Here is a 16085-nt window from a genome sequence, read left to right on the forward strand (position 1 = left end):
GAGGATGGTGTTGCCCTCTACAGTAAAAGGAAGGTAGGAGAAGTGAACAGTTTAGGATTAAAGATACAGAGTTTGTTTTGGACATATTAAGTTTAAGATGTCTACTGGATGTCTAATTTAAGGTGTCTAAAAGGCAGTTGGAGATGAGAGGTTGGAGGTCAGCAAAAAGATTGAGGAAGGATCAGTAGATTTGAGAATCATCCTCTTAGAGATGATAATTAAATCCTTGGAAGTGATGAAATAAGAAAGTGAAAAGTAGTATTGAAGGAGAAGATTAGAAAACCCAGGACAAAACCTGAGAGATAACTGGAGTTAGAGGGCATGATCTGGAAGAGGATCCAGCAATACCAGAGCAGGAGTGATCAGGAAGGAGGAGAACCAGAAGAAAGTTGTATCAGAAAACTGCAGAGAGAAGAATATCAAGGAAGAGAGAATGGTTAACAGTATCAAAGGCTGAGATAGGTCAAAGAGAAAGGGGATTAAGAAAAGGTCATGGATTTGGGCAATTGATATATCATTAGGAACTTTGGAGATAACAGTTTTGGCAGAATGATAAAGTTTTTGATTACTGTAGTTGACCTTTCCGAGGAATTTTGCTACAAAGGACAGAAGATATATAGAACAATAGTTAGGAGGGCCTTTTCAAGGAAGTAAGCTACAAAGTGCGGGAAATATATTTTATGGTAGTTAGCAGGGATAGAAGGAACAAGTGAGGATTCTTCTGGATAGGGGAGACTCAGGCCTGTATATAAGCAGTACGAAATGAACCAATAGACAGGAAGACATTGAAAATAAGTAAATGAGTGCAAATAATAAAGAGGGAAATCTCCTGGAGGAGATGGGATAGAATGGAATCACTTGAGCAAGTAGAGGGGTGAGCCATGGTAAATAGTAAGGCCACTTCATTATATGAGACAGGGAGGAAGGAAGAAATAGAGGCAAAAGGAATTGAAGTGGTGTGACATAAGAGAGGGTGGAGAAAAAGGAATTCACTTTGAAAAACTTTATTTTTTTTGTAAAATACAAAGCAAGATTCTCAGTTAAGAAAATTGTGATGCAAAAAAAATCATGAAAAATGAGTCTACAGTTTGGTAAAGGAGATAAAAAAATACTGAAGAAAATAAAACCTTAGAAAATGGATTAGGCCAAATGGCAAAAGAGGTCCAAAAAGTCAATGAGGAGAAGAATCCATTAAAAAGTAGAATTGGCTAAATGGAAAAGGAGTTTCAAAAGCTCACTGGAGAAAATAATTCCTTCCAAATTAGAATGGAGCAAATGGAAACTAATAACTTTATGAGAAATCAAGAAAGAATAAAACAAAACCAAAAGAATGAAAAAATAGAAGACAATGTGAAATATCTCATTGGAAAACAACTGACTTAGAAAATACATCCAGGAGAGATAATTTAAAAATTATTGGACTACCACAAAATCATAATAAAAAAATGAAGTTAGACATCATCTTTCAAAAAATATCAAGGAAAATTGCCTGAACTACAGAGTAAAATGCAAATTGAAATAGTCCAACAGTCACCTCCTGAAGAGATCCCCAAATGAAAACTCCCAAGAATATTATGGCCAAATTCCAGAGATCCCAAGTCAAGGAGAAAATATTGCACATAGTCAGAAAAAAACAATTCAAGTATTGTGGTACCAAAATCAGAATAACACAAGATTTTGCAACTTCTACATTGAGGAAAAGGAGAACTTGAAATATGATATTCCAGTGATTAAAGCAGCTAGGATTAAAACCAAGAATCACCTACCCAGCAAAACCAAGTATAAGCCATGAGGGGAAAAAAAAATGATATTCAATGAGATTGAGGAATTTCAGGCATTCTTGAGAAAAGAACAGAGATAAATAAAAAATTTGACTTTCCAATAAGCATAAAAAAATAAACAAGAAAGAGAAATCATATTAAATTTAATTAATTTAATTAATTATTAATTATAAATATAAATAATTATAAATTAATTAAATTAAATTAATCATATTAAAGTTAACTGTTTACACTCCTATATGGAAAGATGATATTTGTAACTCATAAAACCTTCCTTATTATTAGGGTAGTTAGAAGTAATATATACGTGTGTGTGTGTGTGTGTATGTGTGCGTGTGTATGTGTGTGTGTGTTTACATTTATATATATATATATATACACATATGCATATACAGATGTATGCATGTATATACACACAGAGAGCACCATGTAAGTTGAATATGAAGGGATGATAGCTAAAAAAACAAAGTTAAGGGGTCAGAAAGGAATGTACTGGGACAAAAAGAAAGGGAAAGGTATAATGTGGTAAACTGTCTCACATAAAAGAGGCAAGAAAAAGTTTTTACATTGGAGGGGAAGATGGGGGAGGCGAGAGTGAAAGAATAAAACTTACTCTCATCAGAAATGGCTTAAAGCAGTAATAACACACACACTCAACAGGATATAGAAACCTATCTTACCCTACCGGAAAGTAAAGAGGAAGAAGATAAGAGAAGAGTGGGTGATAGAAAGGAGGGCAGATTGAGGGAGGGGTTAATCAGAAAAAAAACACTTTTGAGGCAGGACAAGGTGAAAGGACAGAATAGAATAAACAGTGAGAGGGATAGGATTGAAGGAAATATAGTTAGTCTTTCACAATATAACTATTATGGAAGTGTTTTGTGTAACTACACAGGTATAACCTATATCAAATTGCTTGCCTTCTTGATAGGGTAAGGTGGGGAGGGAAGAAGGCAGAGAATTTGGAACTCAAAGTTTGAAAAAAAGAGTGTTTAAAAATTGTTTCTATGTGTAACTAGGAAATAAGATACACAGGTAAAGGGGTATAATATAGGAAAATAGAAGGGGAAGGGGATAAAAGAAGAGAGAAGGTGATACAAGTGAGGGCAGATTGGGGGACAGGGCAGTCAGAAGCAAAACATTTTGAGGAGAGATAGGGTGAAAGGAGAGAGAAAATAGAACAAATGAGGTAAGGGGAATAGGATACAGGGAAACAGCTGGTAATAGTTATTGTGAAACAAAATGAAGCAAGTTTCTCTGATAAAGGCTTCATTTCTCTAACATATAGTCATTTATTTAAAAAAAGAGTCATTCTCCAATTGATAAATGATCAAAAGATATAAATGGCTTTCAGATACAGTAATTAAAGTTATCTATAGCCATATGAAAAGAATATTCTAACTCACTACTGATTAGACAAATGCAAATTAAAATAATTCTGAGGTACTACCTCATTCCTGTTAGATTAGCTCATAGGACAGAACAGGTAAATGACAAATGTTGGAGGAGATGTGGGGAAAAGGAGACATTAATGTGCTGTTGTCAGAGTTGTGAATTGATTAAACTATTCTATAGAACAATTTGCAACTATGTCAAAGGGCTACAAAACCATGTTTACCCTTTGACATAACAATACCACTACTAGATCTGTATTACAAAAGAGATTTTAAACAAAGGAAACGCGCATATAGCTACAAAAATATTTATAGCAGCTCTTTTCTGGGAGTCAAGAATTAGAAACTGAGGGCATGTACATCAATTGGGAAATGGCAAAACAAGTTGTAGAATGTAATTATGATGGAATACTATTGTACTATAAGAAATGATGAGCAGAATGCTCTCAGAAAAACCTGGAAAGATTGGCAAAGGCTGATGCAACGTGAAATAAACTGTGTACAGAGTAAAAGCAATATCTTTAGATGATCAGCTGTCAATGACTTTGCTATTCTCAGCAATGCAATAATCCATGACAACTCTGAAGGACTTAGGACAAAAAATACTATTCATTCCCAGAGAAAGAACTGATGGTGCCTGAATACATATTTAAGCATACTTTATTGTACTTTATTTTTCTTGAGATTTTTTTGTCTGTTTTCTTTTACAACATGACTATTGTGGATATATTTGCATGACTACACATATGTCACCTATATAGAATTGTTTGCCTTCTCAGCAATGGTTGAAGAGGAATGAGGGAGGGAAAGAATTTGGAACTTTGGAAAGATAGTCTTAAAAACAGTTGTTAAAAACTGTTTTTACGTGTAACTGGGGAAAATTAAATACTAAATAAATATGAGAGAGGCAGAAAAAGACAGAGACAGAGACAGACAGAGAGATAGAGACAGAGAGACAGAGACAGAGAAAGAGAGAGAGAGAGAGAGAATTAGGGGTGAGGGAAGCCATGGAAAATTTGAGAAGGAAAGAAAAGAATTAGAAGAGCTGATATGGAAAGTGTGACAATGAGTTAATAAGAGAGGTGCAGTAGGATTGCCTAGCAGCAGTGAGGGCACAGCTTAACACATATTGCTTCATCTTATCTACAAGAACAGCATGAGAAACTATGTCAAAAGCTTTGATAAACTCTACAAAAAGTTGGCATTTTCCTGTTCAAAAAGTTTAATAGGAAGGTAAAGAGAGAGGAGGAGAGGAAAAAAGGTACAATGACCTGTCTATTTTTGTTCCAGCCATCTTAGCTCTTTGTGATCACCACTTTGTTTACTAAATATTTAATAATTATGCCTTTTAAAATAAAATAATCCTTATTTCTTCTAAGAATCAAATTCAAGGTCACTAGTCTATAATTGTATACTCTATTAACTCCCTTTAAAAAAATGACTTTGGAGAGGATTCTGGGAAGATAGTAGAGTAGGTCAGAAAATTCCAAGATCTCAAGAGTTTCCTCCACAAAAGAGACAAAACAATACATCAGGACAAACATAAAGTGGTAAAAATAAATAAGAGAAGGGAGAAAAGGAGTCCTCCTGGGATAATCTGAGAAGATCTAAAGAAGAAGCCTAGGACCAGGTTTGGTCCCTGTGAAGAGTAAACACCTCCATGCTAGGGACCACTTAAACATCAAGTGGCAAGCCCTTGGGTTAGCAATGCTGGGAAGTTACCTTGGCCCCAGCCCCAGGAAAAGTGAGGGAAATTGGGCGTCTAAGCCAGGGAAGATTGAGGGAACATTTGCTGACAAAGAATGTCAGACCCAGCTGTGCTGTGGGGATATGTAGTAACCAGCACAAGCCCAAGGAACGCAGAAGCAGTGAGGCAGGGATGGCACTGGCTGTGGGCACTTACAGGAGACTGGAGGTCTTGGTTTGGGTTCAAGGTCAGAGAGGACAACCAGAATCTGAGAGCAGAGGCACCACCATCCATGCCCCATGGTCAGAGGTTATTACAAAAATTAAGTTCTGACAAAAAAATGCACAGGCAAAGGAGAAAGAATCCAACCATAGAGTATTACTAGGGGAATACAGAAGACTGGGGTTTGTCTGCAGAGGAGGATAATGAAGCAAAGAAATCCTATTCTACCACAAAGAATACTGTCAAAAGGTCACCTGCCCAAAAAGAATTCACAGAGGAACTTTAAAAAAAGACTTTAAAAAATCAAATGAGAGAAATTGCAAGATGGCGGAGTAGAAAGAGCACATACACATAGCTCCAAACCCACAACCCACAGAACGGCTAGAGGGGACCAACCCACGGTGAATTCTGCACCCAGACGCCATGGAATGTTGGAGCGAGGGAGACTTCTGTTCCAGAGAGACCTGCAAACCTCTTGCGGGGGGTCCTTCGCGCTGTGGACTGGGCGCCGGGACTGGGAGCTGGGTGCAGCCCTGCAGCGGCCGCGACAACGTGAGGAAAAGATCTGAACGGGCTACGGGGATGAGATATCCTGCGGCCACAAGGGTCCCTCCACCCACGGAGGGACCTGCAAACCTCTCACAGGGGGTCCGTCGCGCTGCAGACGCGGAGCCCAGACCGGACCTGCGGCGGCCGCGGCTCCGAGAGGTACAGATCCGAGCAGGCTTTAGGGACGGGATCTCCAGCAGCCGCACAAGTCCCCCCACCCACAGGTGACTAGGGTTGGTGAGAGAGTCTCTTTGGCGGGTCGAGAGGGGAGTGGGGTGCCCCCATGGCTCGGGCCCCCCCGGGAGATAGAAGCTGAGAGGCGGCTGCAGACAGGGGCTCCCCAAGCGGGCGGGAGCCTGGATCCATTGTGGAAGGTCTGTGCATAAACCCCCTGAGGGAACTGGGCCTGAGAGGCGGCCCTGCCCCGACCTGACCATCTGAACTTAATTCTCACACTGAATAGCAGCCCTGCCCCCGCCAAAAGCCCTAAGGCAGGAAGCAGCATTTGAATCTCAGTCCCCAAACGCTGGCTGGGAGGACCAGGAGGTGAGGTGGGTGTTAGGAGAATATTCAGAGGTCAAGCCACTGGCTGGGGAGGATGCCCAGAAAAGGGAAAAGAAATAAAACTATTGAAGGGTACTTTCTTGGAGAAAATACACCTCCTCTCTTCCTTTCTGGTGAGGAAGAACAATGCTTACCATCAGGCAAAGACACAGAAATCAAGGATTCTGTGTCCCAGCCCACCCAATGGGCTCAGGCCACTGAAGAACTCAAAAAGAATTTTGAAAGTCAAGTTGGAGAGGTGGAGGAAAAACTAGGAAGAGAAATGAGAGGGATGAAAGAGAAGCATGAAAGGCAGATCAGCTCCCTGCTAAAGGAGAACCAAAAAAATGTTGAAGAAATTAACACCTTGAAAATTAGCCTAACTCAATTGGCAAAAGAGGTTCAAAAGGCCAATGAGGAAAAGAATGCTTTCAAAAGCAGAATTAGCCAAATGGAAAAGGAAATTCAAAATCTCACTGAAGAAAATAGATCTTTCAAAACTGGAATGGTACAGATGGACGCTAAGGACTTTATGAGAAAGACAGATATCACAGAACATAGCGTGAAGATTCGAAAAATGGAAGATAATGTGAAATATCTTATTGGAAAAGCAACTGACCTGGAAAATAGAATCAGGAGAGACAATGTAAAAATTCTGGGACTACCTGAAAACCATGATCAAGAGAAGAACCTAGACATCATCTTCCATGAAATTATCAAGGAAAACTGCCCTGAGATTCTAGAACCAGAGGGCAAAATAAATATTCAAGGAATCCGTAGAACACCGCATGAAAGAGATCCAAAAAGAGAAACTCCTAGGAACATTGTGGCCAAATTCCAGAACTCCCAGGTGAAAGAGAAAATATTGCAAGCAGCTAGAAAGAAACAATTCAAGTATTGTGGAAATACAATCAGGATAACACAAGATCTAGCACCCTCTACATTAAGGGATCAAAGGGAATGGAATAGGATATTCCAGAAGTCAAAGGAACTAGGACTAAAACCAAGAATCACCTACCCAGCAAAACTGAGTATAATACTTCAGGAGAAAAAATGGTCTTTCAATGAAATATAAGATTTTCAAATTTTCTTGATGAAAAGACCAGAGCTGAAAAGAAAATTTGACTTTCTAACACAAGAATGAAGAGAACCATGAAAAGGTGAATAGCAAAGAGAAGTCATAAGGAACTTACTAAAGTTGAACTGTTTACATTCCTACATGGAAAGACAATATTTGTAACTCTTGAAACTTTTCAGTATCTGGGTACTGGGTGGGAGTACACACACACACACATGCACACACGTACACATGCATAGAGACAGAGTGCACAGAGTGAATTGAAGAGGATGGGATCATATCTTTAAAAAAAATGAAATCAAGCAGTGAGAGAAATATTGGGAGGAGAAAGGGAGAAGTTGAATGGGGCAAATTATCTCTCATAAAAGAGGCAAGGAAAAGACTTATTAGTGGAGGGATAAAGAGGGGAGGCAAGAGAAAAACATGAGGTCTACTCTCATCACATTCCACTAAAGGAAAGAATATAATGCACACTCATTTGGATAGGAAAACCTATCTCATAATACAGGAGAGTGGGGGACAGGGGCACAAGCAGGGTGGGGGGGAGGATGGAGGGGAGGGCATGGGGAGGAGAATGCAATCTGAGGTCGACACTCATGGGGAGGGAAAGGATCATAAGAGAATAGAAGTAATGGGGGTCAGGATAGGATGGAGGGAAATATAATTAGTCCTATACAACACAACTAGTATGGAAATCTTTTGCATAACTACACAGATTTGGCCTATATTGAATTGCTTGCCTTCCAAAGGGAAGGGGTGGGGAGGGAGGGAGCTAAAGAAGTTGGAACTCAAAGTGTTAGGATCAAATGTAATGTTTTTACCACTGGGAAATAAGAAATACAGGTTAAGGGGTCAAGAAAGCTATCTGGCCCTACAGGACAAAAGAGAAGACGGAGACAAGGGCAGAGAGGGAGGATAGAAGAGAGAGCAGATTGGTCACAGGGGCACTTAGAATGCTTGGGTTTGGGGGGGGGAGGGGATAAAAGGGGAGAAAATTTGTAACCCAAAATGTTGTGAAAATAAATGTTAAAAGTTAAATAAAAAAAATAAAAAAATGAGAGAAATTGAGGAAAAAAATTAAAAAAAAGAACAATCCAAGAAAAACAAGAAGATTATCAAAAGAAAGTCAATGAATTAGAAAAGGAGATCCAGAATCTTAAGGAAAAACATTATTCTTTGATAATCAGAACTGGGCAAGGAGAAGCCAGTGAGGTCATATAAGAATAAGAAATAATATAATATAAAGAATGAAATAATAGAAATGAAACATCTCATGAGGAAAACAACTGATATGGAGAATAGATCAAGAAGAAAAAACATATGAAGAATTGTACTACCTGAAAGTCATGGTCAAAAAAAGAATTTGGATACAATAACATAACACATAATTAAAGAAAATTGTCCTGAAGCAGTACAACAAAAGACAAAACTAGAAATAGAAAAAAAAAAAAATCCACTGATCACCACCTGAAAGAGATCCTACAAAGAAAACCAACAGGAATACTATAGTCAAATTAAAAAACTCCCAGCTCAAGGACAAAATATTACTAGCAACCAGAAAAAAAAACAATTTATATATGGAAGTACCACAATATCACAGACGAGTTAGCAGAGGCAGCATTAAAAGACCACACATCTTGGAACACTATATATCAAAGAGCAAAAGAACTGGGTTTTCTGGCAGAAAATCTCATGTGCAGAAAAGTTAAGCAAAATTCTGAATGAAAAAGAAATGGACATTTAACAAATTATCAGACTGTCAGGATGTTGTTTAAAAAAAAACGCAACCCTTACTTAATAGATGATTTGACATACAAGAGCCCAAATAAATACAAGGTACGTACAAGGTATTCAGTAAGGACAGATCATCTACTTTTTCTATTTGTCACATGTAAAATAAATGTCTAAGATTGTTATTGGTAATTAGGTAGATCATAAAAAAGATTGGGGTAGACCTGAGAATGATTTGACTTCAAGAAGTAAAACTGTTCAGAAACAGCTTAAAAGAGTAATTATTTTATCCAAATGAGGTGGGAGAGGAAGAACCAATACAGAGGCATTAGGCTGGTAGTTGTGGCAACCTATTACATTGGGAATGGTTTTGAGAGGGAGGAAAAGGAAATACATATGCAAAAACATAAAAACAAAGATTAGGATTAGAATCTCTTAGGGAAAGTATATGTTTGTGTATGTATGTATGTATGTATATGTGTATGTATATATCAATAACTATATATAAATATATCCAAACCTAATTGTAACCTTGGGGGAAAGGAAGAGGGAAAAAACAACAAAGTAAAAAGCATAGAGCAACCAGACTTTGGAGGTGTAGAATCCAGTGGGAGACGGACTTTGACAGATTCGGAGCCCAGGCTGGACTGGAAGGTCCACGGGAGGGATCTGTTCCGCGGGGGTAAGAGCCCGGCTCACAGCGCAGCGCGGTCGGCGCGGCAGGGCGGAGGCGACCCGAGGGGCCCGAGAGTGGCGGGCGAGACCAGCGGAGCAGGAGATAAGCCAGGCCGAGCCAACGATATCAGCGCAACAGCCTTTGAAATCTTCAGCCTAAAGACGGGACTTCAGTGGCTCACTACTTGAACATCCAGAAGCTGGGATGCCAGAGTGATCAGTAAGTGCTCTCCCCTCCCCCCCGATGACCGTGAGGGAACCATAAAATTCTTCCCCAGATTGATCCTGGATCAGTGGGAGCAGCAGAAGGGGGCGGGTGGTCTCATAACACCAGAGGCTGGAGAGGTGGCAAAGGGGGATTCTTCCTACCGTGGTGGAGGCTATCTGGAGGGACAGACGACCCAGGGCAGAGAAAAATTCGCACTGAGACCCAAGCAAGCCTCAGCCCGGGAGACGAGCCCCAGGAGGGGCGGGAACACGCATTAGCCTCTAGGCGTGCCCCAGCCCTCCAGGGGAAAAGGGAAGACAATAGGGAAGCTGGGATCACCATCCCCCTGGACCTTGCCTTTGCCTCAGGCCAGCTGAGGAGATATCCTGAGAACAGACCACACCTCCCACACACCTATCAAGCTAAACCCAGGGTTGATCTGGGAAACAACAACAACAACAAAAAAAAAAGCCTGCTTTTAGCCTAGACAAACATCAACTCAACTTAAAAGATCTGTATCTTCTGACTGAAAGAACCAAAAGCTACAACACTCAGCCAACATCATGAATCGGAAAAAGCAGACGAAAAGTGAAAAAACCATAGAATCTTTCTATGGGGATAAGGACCAAAACACAAACACCAAAGAGGTCAGAGCTGAGACTGTACTTCCATCTGAAACCTCAGATGGGAATATGAATTTCTCGCAAGCACAACTAGATTACCTGGAACGTCTGAAGAAGGATATAAAAGAAAAACTGGCCAATGATTTTAAAACCATAAAAAAAGAATTCACTGATGAGAACATCAATCTGAAAAAGAAAATTGAAGAAATGGAAAAGGAAGTTCAAAAATTAACTGGAGAGAATAATTCCCTAAAAGGAAGAGTTAATCAAACGGAAAAGGAAACTCAAAACCTAATAGGGAAAATTGATCAGATGGAAAAGGAAACCCAAAACCTAACTGGGAAAATTGGTCGAATGGAAAAAGAAGTACAAAAATTAAATGGAGAAAATAGCTCCTTAAAGGGAAAAATTGGCCAGATGGAAAAGGAGATGCGAAAGCTAACTGAAGAAAACAATACGATCAAGATTAGAATTGGGCAAGTAGAAACTAATGACTCAATGAGGCAACAAGAGTCAGTCAAACAAAATCTAAAGAATGAAAAGATGGAAGAAAATCTAAAATATTTAATTGGAAAAACAACTGACCTGGAAAATAGATCCAGGAGAGAAAATCTAAGAATTATTGGCCTGCCAGAAACCCATGATGAAGAAAAGAGTCTGGACAATATCTTCCAGGAAATCATCAAGGAAAACTGCCCAGAAGTACTAGACTCAGAGGGCAAAATAGTCATCGAAAGAATCCACCGTTCCCCACCGGAAAGGGATCCCAAACTCAAAACCCCAAGAAATATAGTTGCCAAGTTCCAGAGCTATCAAGTGAAGGAGAAAATACTACAAGCAGCCAGAAAGAAACAATTTAAATATCAAGGTCACACAGTCAGGATCACACAGGACCTTGCAGCTTCTACATTAAAAGATCGAAAGAATTGGAACCCAATATTCTGTAAGGCAAAGGAGTTGGGACTCCAACCGAGGATCAACTACCCAGCAAAGTTCAGCATAACATTTCAGGCAAGGAGAAAGTCATTCAACGAAATAAGGGATTTCCAGAGCTTCCTGACCAAAACACCAGAACTCAATAGACAATTTGATCTTCAAATGCAGGTCTCCAGAGAATCATAAAAAGGTAAACAGAGGGGAAAAAACAAAAACAAAAACTTGCAACTCAATTAGGGCAATCTGTTTACCTCCCTGTAAGGGAAGATGCTACCTGTTAATCTTGAGAACTGTGCAGCTATTATGATAAAAGGGATATATGTAGAGGGAACGGGCATAAAGTAAATGATGTCATGGCAAAAATATGATTTAAGTATGAGAAGGGAATGTAATAGGAGGTGTGGAAAGGGGGAAGCAGAAAATGGCAAATTATATCACAGGAAGAAGTACAAAACCATAGTAGAGGGAAGGAGGGGAGGGAGATGAGCATTGTTTGAGAGGTACTCTCATCTGATTTGTTCAAAGGAGGGAACAATAACCTTAAGCAGATAATCCTAACTAGCTCTATAGGTAGTAGGAGGGGAAGGGGGAAGAAAGGGGAGGGTGGCTAAAAGGGAGGAAAGAAGCAATAAGAGTAAAGGGGAGTAAAAGGGAGGGGGGCTAAAAGAAGGAGGGGAAGGCTGCAGGAGGAGGGGGAGAAAAGTGAATACTATTGAGGAGGGGAAGGGAGACGGGAGAGTTAAAAGCACAAATGGTGGGAAAGAGGGTGGAGGGAAATACACAGATTGTAATCATAACTGTGAATGTGAATGGGATGAACTCTCCCATAAAATGGAGACGGATAGCAGAATGGATTAAAAGCCATAATCCAACAATATGCTGCTTACAAGAAACACATTTGAAACGGGGGGATACACATAGGATAAAGGTCAAAGGATGGAGCAGAATATATTGTGCTTCAGCTCATGTAAGAAAGGCAGGAGTAGCAATCCTAATCTCAGACAAAGCAAAAGCAGAAATAGATCTAATCAAAAGGGATAAGGATGGAAACTATATCCTACTAAAAGGCACCATAGACAATGAAGCAATATCATTACTAAACATGTATGCTCCAAGTGGTATAGCATCCAGATTCTTAGAGGAGAGGTTGGGGGAGTTGAAGGAAGAAATTGATAGCAAAACTATACTAGTGGGGGACCTCAACCTCCCCCTCTCTGAACTAGATAAATCCAACCTTAAAATAAACAAGAAAGAGGTTAAGGAGGTAAATAAAACTCTGGATAAGGTAGATATGATAGATCTTTGGAGAAAATTAAATGGGAATAGAAAGGAATATACCTTTTTCTCAGCGGTACATGGAACATTTACAAAAATTGACCATGTACTAGGACATAAAAATCTCACAATCCAGTGCAGAAAGGTAGAGATAATCAATGCATCCTTTTCAGATCATAATGCATTAAAAATTACATGTAATAAAAGGCCATGGAAAGAGAAACCAAAAATCAATTGGAAACTAAATAATCTAATTCTAAAGAAGGATTGGGTTAAAGAAGAAATCATAGAAACAATCAACAACTTCATTCAAGAGAATGACAATAGTGAGACAACGTACCAAAACTTATGGGACACTGCAAAAGCAGTTATTAGGGGAAGTTTTATATCTCTGAATGCTTACATAAATAAAATAGAGAAAGAGGAGATCAATGACTTAGGCTTGCAGTTGAAAAAGCTACAAAAAGAACAAATTGAAAATCCCCAAGTAAATACCAAATTAGAAATACTGAAAACCAAAGGAGAGATTAATAAAATTGAAATAAAGAAAACTATTGAATTAATAAATAAAACCAATAGTTGGTTTTATGAAAAAACTAATAAAATTGATAAACCTTTGGTTAATCTGATCAAAAAAAAGAAAGAAGAAAACCAAATTACTAACATTAAAAATGAAAGGGGTGAACTCACCTCCAATGAGGAGGAAATTAAAACAATAATTAGAAACTACTTTGCCCAACTTTATGCCCACAAATTCGATAATCTAAACGAGATGGATGAATATTTTAAAAAATACAAATTGCCCAGATTAACAGAAGAGGAAGTTGAATACTTAAACAACCCCATCTCAGAAAAAGAAATTGAACAAGCCATCAATGAACTCCCTAGGAAAAAATCTCCAGGACCAGATGGATTCACAAATGAATTCTATCAAACATTTAAAGAACAGTTAATTCCAATACTACATACACTATTCTTGAAAATTGGGGAAGAAGGAGTCCTTCCAAATTCTTTCTATGATACAAATATGGTTTTGATACCCAAACCAGGAAGAGACAAAACAGAGAAAGAAAATTATAGACCAATTTCCCTAATGAATATAGATGCAAAAATTTTAAATAAGATTTTAGCAAAACGAATACAGCATCTTATCACGAGATTAATACATTATGATCAGGTAGGAGTCATACCAGGACTACAGGGCTGGTTCAACATTAGGAAAACTATTAGCATTATCGACCACATCAACAACAAAGCTAACAAAAACCACATGATTATCTCAATAGATGCAGAAAAAGCTTTTGACAAAATACAACATCCATTCCTACTAAAAACATTGGAGAACGTAGGAATAAAGGGAACTTTCCATAAAATAATAAGCAGTATCTATCTAAAACCTTCAGCAAGCATTATATGCAATGGGGATAAGCTAGATGCATTCCCAGTAAGATCAGGGGTGAAACAAGGTTGTCCATTATCACCACTATTATTCAATATGGTACTAGAAATGTTAGCTGTAGCAATTAGACAAGATAAAGATATTCAAGGAATTAGAATAGCCAAAGAAGAAACTAAGTTATCACTCTTTGCAGATGATATGATGATTTACCTAGAGAATCCCAGAGATTCAAGTAAAAAATTACTTGAATTAATAAACAACTTTGGCAAAGTTGCAGGGTACAAAATAAACCCACACAAATCCTCTGCATTCCTATATATTAGCAACAAAGTTCAACAGCAAGAGATAGAAAGAGAAATCCCATTTAAAGTTAGGGTAGACAGTATAAAATACTTAGGAGTCTACCTGCCAAAACAAACCCAGGGACTATATGAACACAATTACAAGACACTTTTTGCACAAATAAAGTCAGATATAAGTAAGTGGAAAAACATTAGTTGCTCATGGGTAGGCCGTGCTAATATAATAAAAATGACAATTCTACCCAAATTAATATACTTATTTAGTGCCATACCAATTAAACTATCAGACAATTACTTTCTAGAGCTGGATAAAATAATATCAAAATTCATTTGGAAAAACAAAAGATCCAGAATATCAAAGGGACTAATGAAAAGAAATGCTTGGGAAGGTGGCCTAGCGCTACCAGACCTTAAACTGTACTATAAAGCAGCAATTATCAAAACCACTTGGTATTGGTTAAGAAACAGAGAGGTAGACAAGTGGAATAGACTTGGCACTCAAGATGCAGTAGGCAAGGAATATAGCAACCTTCTGTTTGATAAACCCAAGGACCCCAGCTTCTGGGATAAGAACTCATTGTTTGACAAAAATTGCTGGGAAAACTGGATAACAGTGTGGCGGAAATTAGGCATAGACCCATACCTGACACCGTACACAAGAATAAAGTCCAAATGGGTACATGATTTAGGTATAAAGACTGATACCATGAATAAACTGGAGAAGCAAGGAATAGTGTATTTATCAGATCTATGGAGAAGGGAAGAATTCTTTACTAAAGAAGAGATAGAATGCATTATGAAATGCAAAATGGATAACTTTGAGTACATTAAACTGAGAAGTTTTTGCACAACCAAACCCAATGCAACCAAAATCCGGAGGGATGTAGTAAATTGGGAAAAAATTTTTACAGCTAAGCTCGGGGATAAAGGCCTCATTTCTAGAATATATAGAGAACTGACCCAAATGTATAATCATACAAGTCATTCCCCAATTGATAAATGGTCAAAGGATATGAACAGGCAATTTTCAGAGGAAGAAATTAAAGCTATCTATAATCATATGAAAAAATGCTCTAAATCACTATTGGTTAGAGAGATGCAAATCAAAACAACTCTGAGGTACCACATCACACCTATAAGATTGGCAAACATGACAGAACAAGAAAATGATAAATGCTGGAGAGGATGTGGGAGAGTTGGAACACTAATTCATTGTTGGTGGAGCTGTGAGCGCATCCAACCATTCTGGAGAGCAATTTGGAACTATGCCCAAAGGGCTACAAAAATGTGCATACCCTTTGACCCAGCAATATCGCTACTAGGACTATATCCCCAAGAGATCATAAAAATGGGAAAGGGTCCCACATGTACAAAAATATTTATAGCAGCACTCTATGTAGTTGCCAAAAACTGGAAGTCAAGGGGATGTCCATCAATTGGGGAATGGCTGAATAAATTATGGTATATGAATGTAATGGAGTACTATTGTGCCATAAGAAATGATGAACAAGAAGACTTCAGAGAGGCCTGGAAGGACTTATATGACCTGATGCTGAGTGAAAGGAGCAGAACCAGGAGAACTTTATGCACAGCAACAACCACAGTGTGTGAGAGTTTTTTCTGGTACACTTAGATTTTTGTAATAACACAAGAACTTCTGAAAAAAAAAAAAAAATCCAATG

At 38.5% G+C, this 16085-nt stretch overlaps 2 protein-coding genes across 2 annotated transcripts in view; one reads left to right on the forward strand and one right to left on the reverse strand.

The window, feature by feature from the left end:
- Nucleotides 1-16085, reverse strand: part of CDH12 (cadherin 12) — a 686747-nt gene that overhangs the window by 507196 nt on the left and 163466 nt on the right. The window lies entirely within an intron of this gene.
- LOC140501651 (uncharacterized) overlaps nucleotides 9686-16085 on the forward strand; it is an 80371-nt gene continuing 73971 nt past the window's right edge. The window contains exon 1 of the mRNA XM_072605469.1: nucleotides 9686-11617. Coding sequence (XP_072461570.1) covers nucleotides 10432-11613 — 1182 coding nt within the window. The 5' untranslated portion in view covers nucleotides 9686-10431 and the 3' untranslated portion in view covers nucleotides 11614-11617. The remainder of the gene's footprint in view (nucleotides 11618-16085) is intronic.

Source organism: Notamacropus eugenii, chromosome 4, assembly GCF_028372415.1.
Source record: "Notamacropus eugenii isolate mMacEug1 chromosome 4, mMacEug1.pri_v2, whole genome shotgun sequence".
Lineage (NCBI taxonomy): Eukaryota > Metazoa > Chordata > Mammalia > Diprotodontia > Macropodidae > Notamacropus > Notamacropus eugenii.